The sequence below is a fragment of the Natrix helvetica genome (assembly GCF_964273705.1).
Source record: "Natrix helvetica genome assembly, chromosome: 2".
Lineage (NCBI taxonomy): Eukaryota > Metazoa > Chordata > Lepidosauria > Squamata > Natricidae > Natrix > Natrix helvetica.
The window spans coordinates 20,352,569-20,368,628 of NC_138552.1; the positions used below are offsets into that span (position 1 = coordinate 20,352,569).

A 16,060-nucleotide genomic window follows, 5' to 3' on the forward strand; every position below is an offset into this window, starting at 1 on the left:
ATATATCTTAAAATTGCTAAGTTCGAAAAATACTGCCATGGTGCAACCTGTCTTACTTAAGATTGGTGTTGACATCTATAGGTTTATCATGCAATAACAGTATGTTCCTTATATTGCTACATGTCTCCTAATCAAAAGATTTAAATTATTAATTGAATTTAGCAATGAAGCAGAGTTGCATTTCAGAATTCCGCATTTATATTTCCCTTTTAACATGAAGAGGTACAAAATAGAATCAAAAATTTGTGTTTGGTTTGGTTTGGTGATTATATAGAGCTACATCTTGCAAGCTTTTTCATTTTTGTCTTTGTTTAGACTGCACACCTGGACAATTTCTTTTAATGCATCATTCTGGAAAAAAAATCAGGCCATCAGAATTTCTTTGTCTTTTTTAAAATATGTGCTCCCCCTGTCTTCTTTTGGAATGCTTGCTTCCTCTCTTCCCCCTACCCCCTGTAAAAAGTCAGGAGAAAACCTGCAGAACAACTTCAGGAGATTTCTTAGTGGGCTTTGTTCCACAGATAGGCTCACAAATCGTTAGGAAACTTAAACCTTTGTAGAGGAGGGGTGATCTACATCTACATAGAATCTATAACGGAGCCCCTTTGATTTCCAACCTGCCTTGCTTGTTATTTTATTTTTTTACCTGCAGTCATTGCTCTGTTGTCAAAGCATAGTATCTATGGTGCCTTTAATGAAATGAAAGACAATAACCAATTCATCGGTGAATTGGTATTTTAATTGCAACAACTCAGAGAGGAATTTGTATAGTTCCAAAACTTTGCATGGAAATTTTTGTGTGTTTGTCTGTGTGAGCCTTTATTGATTTATAAAATTTATATGCTGCTCATCTTGTGGTTTGATGTCTTGGAGTAAGGTTTTTTTTTTAAAAAAAAAACTCTTGTAAATTGCATAGAGGCGTCCTTGAAGTGTTATTGGCAAAGTTTTTCAAAAGTGGTTTGCCATTGCCATTGTTTTCCTTGGGCTGGGAGAGGACCCAGTCATTCAGCTGGTTTCATGCCTAAGGCAAGACTTCATGCCTAAGGAGATCTTATGGTCTCCCAGTTTTGTAGCCTGATACCTCACCCACTTCAACCAACTGGTCCTCATTTTTGTCTGGGTTACTCCTCGTACTCATAGTAAAAAGAAGGGTACTTGTAATTTCAGAATAAGCATGAGTTCACATGTGCTCTTTTAAGTCCCCTTGTTGTTTAAGACTGGCTCAACTGCTGAAGAGTATAAAATAAAATGGTTGTACATTCATTCAGAACTGTACAGCTGCATACCAACTGTTCCTGCGGTCAATGGAAAGGAAGCAGGGACAACCATGAATGGCCTACAAAGGCCCTTCCTTCACTTTCAATCAAAAGAAAGGATGGAGAGAACTGTTTTTCTTCCTAAAACACAAACAGAATTGAGTAACATCCAGAATTTGCAATTCTCTCCAAATTAGATGGGAATAAACTTCACTGCCCTCTATGAGGCTTCTGAATAGCATAGGGGACTGCGCCTTTAGTACTGTATATGGCTGTGATGGCAAAGCTTTTCGGCACCGAGTGCCCAAACTGGTACGTGTGTGCATGTATGTACCCATGCTGGAGTGCTGGAGACACAAACACCAGACAGCTGGCACACGGCTGTCTGTTTTTGGAGCATCCTTTGGGTGTTTTCAGGCTGTTTTGGGGGCCATTTTCAGGCCAATTTTCAGCCTTTTTCGGGCCAAAAACTGCCTGAAAAAAGCCCCCAAACAGTTCGAAAAACGACCTGAAAATGATCTGTTTTTTGGCTGTTTTGGGGGCTGTTTTCAGGCCGTTTTCTGGTACTCTGGGACCCATGAAGACCAGCTAGCAGGCACGCACCGTAAACCAGAGCAGTTGGTGACAGCAGGCATGCCCAGAGAGAGGGCTCTGTGTGCCACCTCCGCCATGCGTACCATAGGTTCGCCATCACGGGAATATGAGTTATTCTACTTTCTGGTTGAAAAGTAGACTATTGAAAAGAGTATGTTACAATGATAATCAATGATCAATAGCTTGATGGTACATCATTTTTTCAGAATAAAATAAAAGTTTATGTGAGGATTTCTCTTCCGGGCAAGCCCTAAGTGTGCGAAGTCCAAACACACTCATACCTCAGGAAAATCAATTTTAGATTACTTCCTTCTTTTCTGGAAGTCATGAGAGCTAGATAATTCAGCAGAGAATATTTTGTTGCCTCACAAACCCCATAGTCTACAAGCTTAGTTGCAGCCAACATCAAATTGGTGAGAATTTGCAGTTCTGCCCTCAATGTACCTATTGTCAGTTACAGCTGTACCAAATCTATGTGTTTAAATAATGCTTGCAGAAGAAGAAAGAATTACCATGGTTTCTTTTTTCCTTAGGTATCATCCTTGGCTTTTCTCTCCGATCCTATCACTTCAGCTACCGAGAAGTGAAATATTTTTCCTTCCCTGGCGAACTGCTAATGAGAATGCTGCAAATGTTGGTTTTGCCTCTCATTGTATCCAGTTTAGTAACAGGTACTGGTGTAAATTATTTTCTAATTTCTTTTTTGTGTTTTACTACTGTCCTTCAAGTTTAACATTTCTCTTTGGGTGTAGATGGGTATTGTTTAAAAAAACAGTATCTAAGGATATTGTCTAAGCCTGTCAAAGAATCTAGAACAGGGGTGTCCAAACTTGAGAACTTTAAGACTTGTGGACTTCAACTCCCAGAATTCCCCAGCCAGCATAGCTGGCTGGGGAATTCTGGGAGTTGAAGTCCACAAGTCTTAAAGTTCCCAAGTTTGGACACACCTGATCTAGAATGTGATGTTGTAATGTAATTCATTATAGTGATTGGTCAAAAATAAGCTCTTTTAATGAAAGGATAGGAATTCTGTGGGAGGATATTTGCTTGCATAAACAAGGTGAAAGGTTCAGCTTCCAACAACTTTAGTTAAAAACTGAGATAAAATATTTATTCATTAGTTGATTTTAATTGTAAGGTGAATGACTACAGACAGTCCTTTGTTGTGGTAAGTCATAAGTGGTTGTAGTTGATAAGCAAGGTTGCCTTGTTCAGTGTCTGCAGTCCTAACTCTCCCAGGTGCGCTCATTAAGTGACAATGCAGGTCATTAAGCAGAGAATGGGGTGCCTCAGGGTACGAGAGGCCTGGCGCAGGGCAATACTCTATTTTAAATTCCAGGCTTACACTGCAGCACACACCTTGCTTGCTTATTTATTATTTATTTGCTTGCTTACTCACTCACTTACTTTCTTGACCTCTAGGCCTCCCACCTCACCAGAGGCAGCTCCAGGCAGCTTACAGACAGTCCATTAAAAATCACTACAAAACTATACCACTATAAATAAGTATCATAAATTTTAATACAAGCCTTCTGCTGGGCCTCCTACGACCTCCCCGGGCCTCCCAGGACCTCCCTCTGTACAGTTTCCACCCTGCCAGATTGCACATCTTGGGCCTGCTTTTTGACCTGTTGGGTCTCATAGCCTCAGGCCTGCTTCCCACCCTTCCTGGTCTCACACAAGCTTGGGCCTCCTCCTACCTGTCCTGTCATGTTTTTTTCCTCTTACTTCTTCCAAATATCATCTTTCTGAAAAATTGCCCAGCCTAAAAGACCCCCCCAGCCTTCCTACAGAGGCCACCGTTCTAGAGGTAGCCACCATTCTCTGAATCTCTCAGGTAAACACAATTTTCCCAACATCGCAGAAAGAGCTTTCTTCTCCAACGACTGCTCTAACTAGGATAATTATTTATCTCCTGCATATTCCTCTGAGTTACAACTTTTTAAAAAACAACAACAACAAAGGATTTCCTTACAATATTGCAACCAAACTGCATATAAAACTAAATCTGTAGCAGGTTCTCTCGGAGAATACTTGCAGAAAACTCTCAGAAACTGGAAGTTGGCCTCAGGGTGCTGCTTTATAGGGAAAGATGTTTAATATTATTGGCCACCTTCTATCAAGGGGACCCCCAAGGTAACTTGGAATTATTTGAAAGCAGCTGGTATGAATTTCCCACTGCCCGCTTCCACAAACACAGATGGATAACTTATGCACATTTCAGTTCTGAAAAACACTGGTGTTCGAACTAAGGAGAGTGTATAAGCTCCAGTAAAACACTGGAGATTTTTAGAGTGGGGGAACAAAAAAACAAATGAAAGAGAAGATTACTTTTAAAGTAATGACAATAATATTGTTGGATTTTGCAAGAGCATTAGATGAAAAGATTCTAATGCTGTTTTAAGACTGTGCATGTTTTCTGTACAAGCCATAATGTTCAGGTAGCCATTTTTTTAACCGTTTTTAATTCTTAGGAAGGGTGGGTACAATCCTCATGTCCATGCTTTATTATTGAAGAGGAGAGAGAGAGAGAGATGTAGCATGGCTAAAATGGTCTCTGGCAGAATTTGAAAATAATTAGGTTTTTTTAAGTTGTTAAAATTACAGGTATAAAATAAAGTAGAGTGGTAAAAACTGAACCTGTTTTGTGTCGCTTATAATTATCCTACTTAAAGCAACTGCTGGAGAAAGAAGGAAGCTCTTTCTTGGATATTGGAAAAATAGGTTTACCCTGGAGAAAGAGTCTGTGTGAGACAGATGGTTTTCAATCACACTCTGAACCTGGTTCTTTGAATTATTAAGCATTAGATGGTTCATGCAATACAGGCAGGGGTGGGATTCAAAAATTTCAGCAACCGGTTCTCTGCCCGGTTGCTGGGTGAGCGTGGCCATGTTGGGCGTGCCCTACCCAGCCTCCTGCACAACGAGGGGAGGGGTTCAACCTACCCAGGCTCCGGAGGCTTCCCTTGAGCCTCCGGGAGGGCGAAAAGGCCTTTCCTGTTTCCGAACCTTCGGGAGGCCCCTTTTTTGCCCTCCCAGAGCCTCCACATGGGCCCTGCTTTTACCTGGCATCCAAAACGGGCTGCGTGGAGACTCTGGGGAGGGGAGGGGTGAGAGCAGCCACAGGCCTTGCAACTACCGGTTCAGTGAACTAGATGTAAAATTAGCATCCAGTTCGCCTGAATGTGTCCGAACCAGCTGAATCCCACTCCTGAATACAGGTGATTCTCAACTTATGATCATTTGTTTAACAACAGTTCAAAATTAGGACAGCCTTGGAAGAAGCAATTTACGACCTCCCCTTGCACTTACAAATGTCACATCACCCCACAGTCACATGATCAAAATTGGGCGCTTGACAATCAGTTCACATTCTCAACCAGTTGCACCATCCTGCAATAAATTGGGGAAGTTGAATTTGCTTAACGATTGCATGATTCACTTAACAACTGAGTTGATATGCTTGACAGCAGTAAAATAGTTGTAAGATTGGGTCTTGTTACATGATAACTCATCTTACAAATATACCAACTTATGATGGAAATTTCCATCCCAATTGTGGTCATAAGTTGAAGACTGGCACTTCCTGTGGTTTTATTAGTCAATCACTGTGAGTGGTTTTTAGCATCCTTCTTCTCCGTTCTAGAAGCCTAAAATCAGCAGAGTCTTGTAGGATCAGGCCAAGCACCTATTTAATCGAGTCTTCTGTCTTGCCATGGATGCGTTTAGGAAGCGGAGAACTTAAGGCATGCTTTGGACATTGCTTCCTTGTTCAAAGGAAGGCAAGAGCACCATTATGCACTTAAACTTCTTTCTCTATGCCAGAGGTGTCAAACTTGATTTCATTGAGAGCTGCATCAGGGTTGAGTTTGACCTCAGGGGGACGGTGTGTGTTGCCAGGGAGCATGGTCAGCTCGACATCACTCCTGTCAGGGGCACCTGTGGTGGCCCCAGGGCTCTGCCATTGAAAACAGACTCCCAAGCGCCATTTTCGGCTGCCAGCGCCTCCTGCAACCCTCTGCCAGTGAAAATGCAGGAGATTGTAGCATCTGAAAACGGAGCTCAGGAGCACGTCTTCGCTAGCCTGAAGCACTGCAGGTCAGTCCTTTGCTGTTTCCATGGCGGCCCCGCAGGCCAGATCTAAGTACCACGTGGGCCGGATCTGGTCCCCAGGTCTTGAGTTTGACACCCCTTCTCTATGCAGTCTGGCTGCCTCCTCTGACTTTTCTTCTGCTGCCTTAAGCCAGGAATTCCGCCAAGGCTATAAACACTGACCTATGTTTCCAGAGGTCAAAACATAGTGGCTAACTGTGAACCTGGAGATCTGGTTTGCATTTGACCCCACAACCCTTTGCCTTCTTACAGAGGAATAGCTTCATGGCTCATGTTTTTCAGGAATGCATCTCATCACTTGCCTTACATTCTTGTTTCCAACTTCCTTGTGCCACTATCATCATCACAGTTGATCGTTTTGTCCCTATATTTGGAAAGAAGGAAGGAATAATAAATAACATTTGAATAGGCTCTCCTTGGCTTGTAAACTAAAATAAGCTCTCCATTTTGCTACCACATTCAAATGATGCAAATGTGGGAAATCAGTAATAAACTTACCCTCAGTGATTAGAATGTTTCCAAAGTTGTAAGAGCAGGTGATTATCTCACCAAACTATATAAACTGAGGGACAGGAAGTCAGTATTTATATAACCAATCAGGGTGAGCATAATATTTGTTAAAATGTTTGTTCTTATCCTAATTCTAATGAGGAGTGCCTACTAGCCACTGGGCTACCATTTTCCTGTTGTCAGAAAACCAGATATGAGTTAGTGGGGGTATTTGTAAATATTTTTAAAATGTGTTCTGAAGAAAAAGACTTTTTAAAAATAATACGAACCTGTGGCCTTTTCTTAACTCTGATGAATTTGGAACTTCTTGAAACTTGTTTCTTATCAACCTGGAACAATGTTTTATTTAGATTAGCTTAGAACAGTGTGTTTTAAACTTGGCACACTGACTGGGAAATTCCGGAAGCTGAAGTCCATACATCACAAAGTTGCCAAATTTTGAGAAACACTGGCCTAGAACAACATGTGAACTCAGCCAGTTGCGGCATAGTTACAAAACATTCACAAACCATGGTTTAGCCCTGCCTATGAAACCACTGGAGGGCTAATGTGTATCGAGCAATTAAGAAAAGCATTATTTAAATAAAAGACACTTTATCACGTCTGAGCATTTACCATATCTGTGGATGGATAAATTGGGAGGAAAGGAATGGTGATTCCTAGCCAAGTTAACGTGCTAATCTTTTAAGCAGATTTAAATCTATTATTATTGTAACAGATTGGGGAAATGTTGCAGATGTATTACTTCAGACCCCTCCAAAAAATGGTTTTCCTGCTAATTTGCTACGCTTCAAGAAGTTTGGTTGGCTTGGGAAGTTACTTTGATGGACTTCCCTCTAATTAAATCACTGTGTTTCACTGTGTTACTTCAACATTAGGGAATCCAGCAAAATCATCAAGTGAAAGTCTTTTTTTTTTAGAAGCTAATGGGCTTTGATTATACATCATTTACTTGCATATCCTCCCCCAACTCATAGCCCAGCTACCAGAAAAGGCCATTTTAAGCCAATTAATGATATGGGAAAATGCTTTTATAGGAGAGCAGGTTAATTTAAGTGTCACATCCATCAAAGGATGGTCTCTTCAGGTCTCTAGCAAGCAGGTATTGGCTGCCTTTAGTTACCGAAAAATTTTGGGCTGCTATTTCTGTGAGCCTTCATTTCAGATTCTTGGCATTGGGACAGTTAGTTCTTTGTGCTCTGGTATTACAATGAGGCAACCCAAGAGAAAGAAGCTCGGTTCAAGGCTGTCAGCTGTTACTAATCACCGTTCTATGGCTTGCTGTGAATCCCTGCTAGTCCTTACCTCCTGCTCTGCTTAGCACACATAAAGAAGATAAATTACTCCCTTAGTTTCTCTTCAAAAAGCATATTGTGTGGTGCATTCCAATATCATGAGGAAAAGATGGAATAATGCAAAGAGTTAAAGTGGTAACTAAACAGCCCACACAGTAGGCTCCTACTCTGGCAGATGTGAAGAACAGGAAATGTGCCACTGACTTGGATATCTAGAAATACCGTGTTACTTTGCGCTTGCAAAGTTGAGAGTAGAGAAATGGGATGCAGCTCTGAGAAAATGGGCCTCAGGGTTTGTGTGTGTGTCTGTGATTTGCGTTTCAACTAGGCTATTGCAGTATTTCTCTACCTCAGCAATTTTAAGATGGGTGGACTTCAGCTCCCAGAAGTCCCAAGACTGGTCGGGGGATTCTGGCAGAAGTCCCTAGCTAGCAAGACTGGTCGGGGGATTCTGGCAGTTGAAGTCCACCCCCATCTTAAAGTTTCCAAGGTTGAAAAACAGAAGGCTATTCCAATTGTGCAACCTGGCATCAGCATCAAGGGCTGTGAGAAGTTACAGCAAAAGACAAAATTACTTTTGAGCCTGGAGAAAATAATTTCCACAAATCTCTGAAAAGTCAGAGGTAATTCACCAAATGTAGTACAGTTGAGTGGTAGTGATACAAGTGACAAATTCTGAAATGGAAAGGAACAGGCAGACAAGTTACTTCCTCAGACTTACCCTAAGAACTGAATTACAAGATACACAGGTAGTCTTTGAGTTACGACCAGTCACTTAGTGATCATTTGAAGTTTTGACAGACTTTGACAGATCAGCACTTACGACCCAGATTCAAAATTCCAATGGTTCTGTCCACCCATGGTCATATGACTGTACTTCAGGCATTCAGCAAGTGGGACAGCTGTTTGTGGCACCCCGCAATCACGTGAGCATATTTTATGACGGTTTTGCCAAAAAACTGATATTTACTTCCAGTTTTCAGCAAAACCTGCCCATAGCAAACCATGGGTGCACTTAACAACCGCAGCATTCGCTTCACAACTGACACAGAAAAAGGCTATAAAATTGTCATGAATTACATTCATGATGGGCACGCTCCATGATGGATGTAATCTGAGGATTACCTCTAAAATATATTTATTTAGCCTTATTCGTATCTAAAACGTCCCAACTGGATTAATCAAGGGTACATTTGGTTTCTGTTTTCTTTTCCTGTAACTAAGAACTATATTCCACCCCTTGTCATTGGGACAGTGCAATGTGTCCGATTCAACCAATACTTTGCTTTAAGCAGTTAGAGAGAGGTGTTATATTTATGCTGTGAACCTTTTGGAAAGTGAATCCAACGAGCTGCGCAAACCTAGTGTGCATGCATATAATAGCAAACAAGAACGCCAAAACAGTTCAAAACAAACTATGATGCAGCATCTTGTTTCCTAAAAATGATGTCTACTCTTTATTAGCGTACCCTTTGCAGAGACCCGGGGGGGGGGGGGATTGCAAAAGATAAAACCAGCATTTTGCTCTTCTTGTACTTGTGTTGTGACATTGCACGCATGTACAAAAGGAGCGGACCTTGCTTTGCAGCTGAGCAGCTCCGCTGTCCTCACTTTAATAACGCCATCAGACCTGTGGACACTTAAGCTTTAATCTTAGAAAAGTTAGGCATCCTTACTGTAGGCAATACAATCTCCCTTAATCTCATGTCTTCCAGATTTGTTAGATTTTTAACTTCTATCCTCACCCAGCAACAGAGCTGCTCTTCCTGTATGTATGCGCCACATTTCTGCTTTCGTTGCGGGGTTGAAATGTTAGGGAGCACTATAGGAATCCCTTGGTTATATTCATTATTCTTTGATTCAAAAGCCAGTGATTTAATTCCACTCTGGATTCCTTTTCAGAAACAATTTAATTACCTGTCAGTTTGTGCCATTTGCCAAGCGGCCTCATTTCATTTGCATTTTTTTTCAAGTATTTCTCAGACCAATGAATCTTTATAGAACTTGTATATTGAGGAAGCAAAAATCCACACTTTGAGAAAAATGTGCCTATAACAAAATGAATGTTCAGGGTAACAACATGTAAAAACAAATAAGATTTCCTTGCAGTTGGAGGGAAAAAACCCACAAAATTATATAGAATTTTGATAGAATGAAGTAACAGCTGAAGGTACATGACATGCATAAAATGGATATAGGCTACCTGTACTGTCATTAATATTTAATTTCAACAAAACCAGGTGAGTTACAATTTGTTCACTAGCTTTCCCTAGCAGTTTCCGCAGGTAGCCAAATATTTTAGTGAGATATTGCTATGTTTCTAATAGTAATTTTATTAAAAATTGCAATTAGATAAAAACTAATACAAGTTAAAAAAAAGTAATAATGAAAAATATAAAGTGCGGAAAAGAAAAATATAAAAATAAGAATCTAGTTTTTTTTAAAAAGAAATGAAATATACATACATAGAGAGAGGAATGGCTGCCCCATTCATCACAATTATAAACAGTTTGTAACTTGCCACCTTCTCTTAAAATGCTGCAAAATTCCACATCCCATCTTTTATCTATAAACAAATCCTTAAAGCGTTGTCATTTCAGTATCCATTAAGGGTTACCAGAACTAACATGTCTATTTTAACCTTGATCTAACAAGCCAACTTTATATTCCTTCCTTTTAATTTAACAATCTCAATCTTCTTTCAAATAACATCCTAAGAACTTGATTTCTTTTCGTTTTCTTCTTTGTCCTTTCTCACAGAATTCTGCAAAGCTTTAACAAATCTCTTTTGTAAATCTAATATAGAGAAATTATCCAGGTCACTCACTTGATTTACTATTTGTATAACCCTTTTAATTATTAAGCATTTTCCTATAGGAGGCATTCTTTGAATTAATTCCAAAAATATTTTCTTTCAAATCCATCTGGACCCTTAGTCTGTTTGCAGTTTTCCAAAATCAAAGTTCACCCTTTTGCTGTTTATTCCCCACCCAAATCTACTATACAGAAATCCATACACAACCTCCCTAGGTCTCAATCTTATTATAGGATTTGCCTGGAAGACACCTGATTAAGTTAGTCAAAGGATTGATTGCTTAGTTTTTATTTTTCTTTATGTACACTGAGAGTATATGCACCAAAGACAAATTCCTTGTATGTCCAATCACACTTGGCCAGTAAATAATTCTATTCTATTCCATTCCATTCAATTCTCTTCTATTCTATTGAATTCCCTCTTTCAAAGTTACTACCACCTCTCTGGGGTGGATTTTGTCTTCAAGTTGCTGATGATCAGTAAAAATAAGCAACATTGCTCAGATATTATGTGTGAGAGAAAAAAGGTGAAAACATCCCCTTCCCAATAGTTCAAATTGTGGAATATATTGTAGATGCAGATAGTTAAGTGCTGGATCTAACAAGATTTTCTCTATAGGTGCAACAATAAAGAATTCAGCTTGGAAAAATCACAATGTACGATTCTTGGTTTTGGGCCTGACATCAAGGTTGTGTTGCCTCTTGTCTCATCCCCCTCCTTGGAATGTGCTCCCTCCTTCCTTGGAAATTGCCGCTTCTTTGTAGTCCAGCACACCACCTCTCCCTCCATGGGCACCCTGATCCGTCACACATAATTGCCTGAGTACCACCTACATGTTAGCCAATATGTTACAGTAGTTAGAGTGTTGGATTGGGCAGCCATTCCATTCATCTATCTAACGAGGTGGTTATTGTGAGGATAAAATGAGGGTGTGTTCAGGATCACCTCTGTTAATTATTTAAAAGAGTGGTAACATATTAATAAGGGACATGGTGGCTCAGTGGCTAAGATGCTTAGCTTGTCGATCAGAAAGATCAGCAATTTGGCGGTTCGAATCCCTAGCACCATGTAATGGAGTGAGCTCCGGTTACTTGTCCCAGCTTCTGCCAACCTAGCAGTTTGAAAGCATGCAGAAAACTAGGAACCACCTTTGGTGGGAAGGTAACAGTGTTCTGTGTGCCTTCGGCACTTAGTCATACTGGCTATATGATCACAGAGACATCTTCGACAGCGCTGTCTCTTTGGCTTTGAGCACCACCCCCTAGAGTCAGGAAGGACTAGCACATATATTCAAGGGGAACCTTTACCTTTGCCTAACATATTAATGCAAGAAATACATAATTGAATGAATAATAAATGAATATGAATCAAAGAATTAAAACAGGAAATCTATTACCAGCAAAGAATGGGCATATTTGTGGAGAATAGTCAAATGTGAAATGCTAAAGGTAAAATTAATTGCTATAGCTAAAATTGAAATATAATAGAATTGATCACAGTAAGGTAGATAAATATTCTGTGCCTTCTCCATAGTGAGGGGAGGAGTATCCAGGATGGGTTGACCTTGTCCTCTCTTGATTGGACTGAGTCAGATAAGCTCTTTTAGCACCAGGTCACCAGGCTCCACCCAGTTATCAACTCAGTCCATCAACGGACGGCTGTGTTCATCCTGAGATCCTGAAGAAACTTAAAGGAAAAATTTTAAATTGCTGCCAAAGCAATTGAAATTGCCTCCACACTGCCTGATCAATGATTAGAGGCTGAGGAAATCCCCAGCGGGGGTAGAAATTGTATGATCTATTTTGGCAGTCATTAAGCAAGGATCATTGTTTTCTTCATATTTTTGCTGGAAACTGGAAGTAAATGCCTGAAACCCACCAAAAATCAATCATATGACTGCAGAATGCTGCAAATAGCCACAAATGTGAGCCACTTACCAAACACCCCAAATTTGATCATGTAACTGTAGGGTGTGTGTGTGTGTGTGTGTGTGTGTGTGTGTGCAGTTACTTGAACTCCGGAATTGGGTTATAAGTAGCTCTGAAGAGGTGGGTCATAACCTCAAAGAGTCATAAGCAATTGGTGGATAAGCAAGGACTACCTTTATGGGTATAATTGTAAAGAATTTCAGTCTTATTGTTCCTCACAAACCTTTGAAGAAGGACCAGACAAAGAGGACATCGAGGGTGAAGGCCATTCTGCAAAGAAGGTTAAATTTCTGAGATGTATGACTCTAACTTTCCCCTTGTGCATCCTTTGTGTTAGGAGTGGCTGCCTTGGACAGTAAAGCATCAGGGAAAATGGGTCTCCGAGCCGTGGTGTATTACATGTGCACCACAATTATAGCTGTCCTGATTGGAATAATCATGGTAGTCATCATCCATCCCGGGAAAGGATCAAAGGAAAAAATGCACAGAGAAGGCAAGATTGTCCAAGTGACAGCTGCAGATGCCTTTCTGGACTTAATCAGGTAGGCGGCATTTTTCTGCATCTTGGCTCCTTTGATTGTGTTAGATCACAGCCTCTTAATGCAATGCAGTTAGTGTAAATTGTAGGAGGGCCTTCCTGGAGGAAAGCTATTCACTAAATTAAAAAAGATGCTTCGCGTGTGATAATGTAAAGCTAAGGAAATGAGATGCGATGGAACATCAAGGTGGCCACCTCAGCTTGGAAATAATTCTGAAACATAGTCCAAAAATAGCCGGATAGCCACAGATCATAGTTGAACAACATTTTGTGGCTGTGGGCAGTACCTTTTTTTCCCGGAATATAAGACACACCTTTTTCCCTCAAAAAAGAGGGTGAAAATCTGGGTGCGTCTTATACACTGAATGCAGCATTTTAAGCCTCCCAAAACCCCGCCCCCTTTGCAAAAATAGCCATGCATAGCCTTTAGGAGGCTCCTGGGGGCTGGGGAGGGCAAAAATGAGTGAAAAATGTGCTGTCTTTTGCTTGATTTCTCCCCCCACCCCCCAGCCACCAGGAGCACTTTATAAGCCTCCTAAAGGCTATGCATGCCCTTTTTTTTGACAAAAATGGACCATTTTGTTGCTTGTTTCCCCCCCCCCCCAGTCCCCAGGAGCACTCTACAAGCCTCCTGAAGATTATGCATGCCCTTTTTTTTTGACAAAAAAGGTCCTGTTTTTGCAAAAACAACAGGCTGTTTTTGGGAGGTCTGCAGAGTGCAAAAACTTTTTTTTTATTTGCCTTTTCAAAATCTTGGTGTGTCTTATACTCTGGTGAGTCTTATACTCCGAAAAATACAGTACTTTATTTTTGGGAAACCTGAGAGCCACAGTTTGCGAAAGCTTTGCACACTTAAACAAAGTAAGTATAGCTTACCTCAAGCTGAGCAAGACTGGGTGAATTTATTTGTTTTCTTGTTAGTCTCTCATTCTGATGTCAATTAAAGTCGTTACCAATTCCTACAGATAAGGAAAATAATAATAATAATGAGAACATTGGTGAAGTCAACATCAGACAAGGAATCTTCCAAGGGGTTTCACTTTTACCACTACTGTTCAACATTGCATTAATTCCACTGACAATAATCCTACAAAACACAAAATTGGGATACCAAATCTCAAGTCAACATGGCAAGGTAAACCATCTACTATACATGGATGACTTAAAAATGTATGCTAAAAGCCCCACTGAACTTAAATCAATACTCAGCACTGTTCAGCAGTGACATCAAAATGAATTTTGGGCTTGAAAAATACATTATATTATCCATGCAGCGAGGAAAAATGGAAAAAGCAGAAGGAATAGAACTGGGCAATGGAAATATAGTGAAAGCATTAGCAAAGGATGATGGTTACAAGTACCTAGGCATATTGGAAGCAGATAATATCTTGAATGGAAAAGTCAAAGAGTCAACACAAAAGGAATACAAAGGAATGCAAAATATTAAAATCAAAGCTGAATGCTGGAAACATAATTAAATACACGAGCAGTTCCAGTGATATGCTATTCAGCTGGAATAATCAACTGGACTCTGGCTGAACTGGAAAACTTGGACCAGAAAATACGCAAACTTTTGAATATGTACCACGCTTTACATCCATGAAGTGACATCAACAGGTTGTACCTGCCAAGAAAAATAGGAGTTAGGGGGCTATTGCAAATCCATCAAACTGTAGAAGAAGAAAAACAAAGTTTGAATGATTATGTGAACCAAAGTACAGAAAAATTGCTGCAGGCTGTGAAAACGGAGAACAAAATAAAAACAACAGAAACAAAGGCAGAATATAAGGAAAAACAGCTGGATGACAGATTAAATAGATGGAAAACCAAAGCTTTGCATGGACAGAATTTGAAAAACATTGAAGAAAAATGTGATGGCAACTTGATGTGGACGTGGCTTAAGATTGAAACCATCAAGAAAGAAATTGAAAGTTTAATACTGGCTGCTCAAGAACAAGCACTACAAACTAATGCCATGAAAGCGAAGATACAAAAATCCACTGACAACCCAAACTGCCGACTTTGCAATAACAAAGTTGAAACTGTTTCACATTTAATATGTGAATGCAGCAAAATCACACAAACTGATTACAAAGCTAGACATGACCGAGTTGCTAAATTAATCCACTGGTCATTATGTAAAAAATATGATTTACCTGTATCTAGAAAGTCATGGGAACATAAAGTGGAAAAAGTTATCAAAAATGAGAAGATGAAAATCTTGTGGGACTTTCGAATACAAACGGATCGTCATTTGGAGCACAACACGCCAGATATCACGGTTGTAGAGGGCCGAAGTGTACAGTTTATTGATATCGCTGTTCCTGGAGATGCCAGAGTCGAAGAAAAAGAACTGGAAAAAATAATGAAATATCGTGACCTGGCCATCGAAACTACACGGCTATGGATGAAGCATGTAACAGTGATACCTATTGTCACCTGGGCACTTGGCACCATGTCCAAGAATTTTACAAGATACATCAACGAATTGCAGCTTCCTGCAATACCACCAGCAGAACGGCAAAATACTGCGCTACTCAGAACATCTTATATTTGAACAGAATATCTTATATTTGAAGAAGGTACTTGGTTGATACCTAGGACGCTGGCAGCAAACCATATCAACCATTAGCACCAGTCACTAGTATTTGTAATGCATTTTTAAATGTTCAGTTGGCTGTTTCATGTTTAATGAATAAAGTATAATAATAATAATAATGAGGAGGAGGAGGAGGAGGAGGAGGAGGAGGAGGAGGAGGAGGAGGAGGAGGAGATCATGATATTCATGATCAGCAGCTGCCAAAAAAGCCAACACAGTTCTAGGCTGCATCAACAGAGGGATAGAATCAAGATCACGTGAAGTGTTAATACCACTTTATAATTCTTTGGTAAGGCCACACTTGGAATTCTGCATTCAGTTTTGGGCACCACGATGTAGAAAAGATGTGGAGACTCTAGAAAGAGTGCAGAGAAGAGCAACAAAGATGATTAGGGGACTGGAGACTAAAACA

At 40.2% G+C, this 16,060-nt stretch overlaps 1 protein-coding gene across 3 annotated transcripts in view; it reads left to right on the plus strand.

Moving 5' to 3' along the window:
- SLC1A3 (solute carrier family 1 member 3) overlaps window positions 1-16,060 on the plus strand; it is a 63,854-nt gene that overhangs the window by 25,876 nt on the left and 21,918 nt on the right. For all 3 annotated transcript variants that reach the window (XM_081944392.1, XM_081944394.1, XM_081944393.1), the window contains exons 3-4: window positions 2,384-2,521; window positions 12,849-13,053. In XM_081944392.1, coding sequence (XP_081800518.1) covers window positions 2,384-2,521; window positions 12,849-13,053 — 343 coding nt within the window. The remainder of the gene's footprint in view (window positions 1-2,383; window positions 2,522-12,848; window positions 13,054-16,060) is intronic.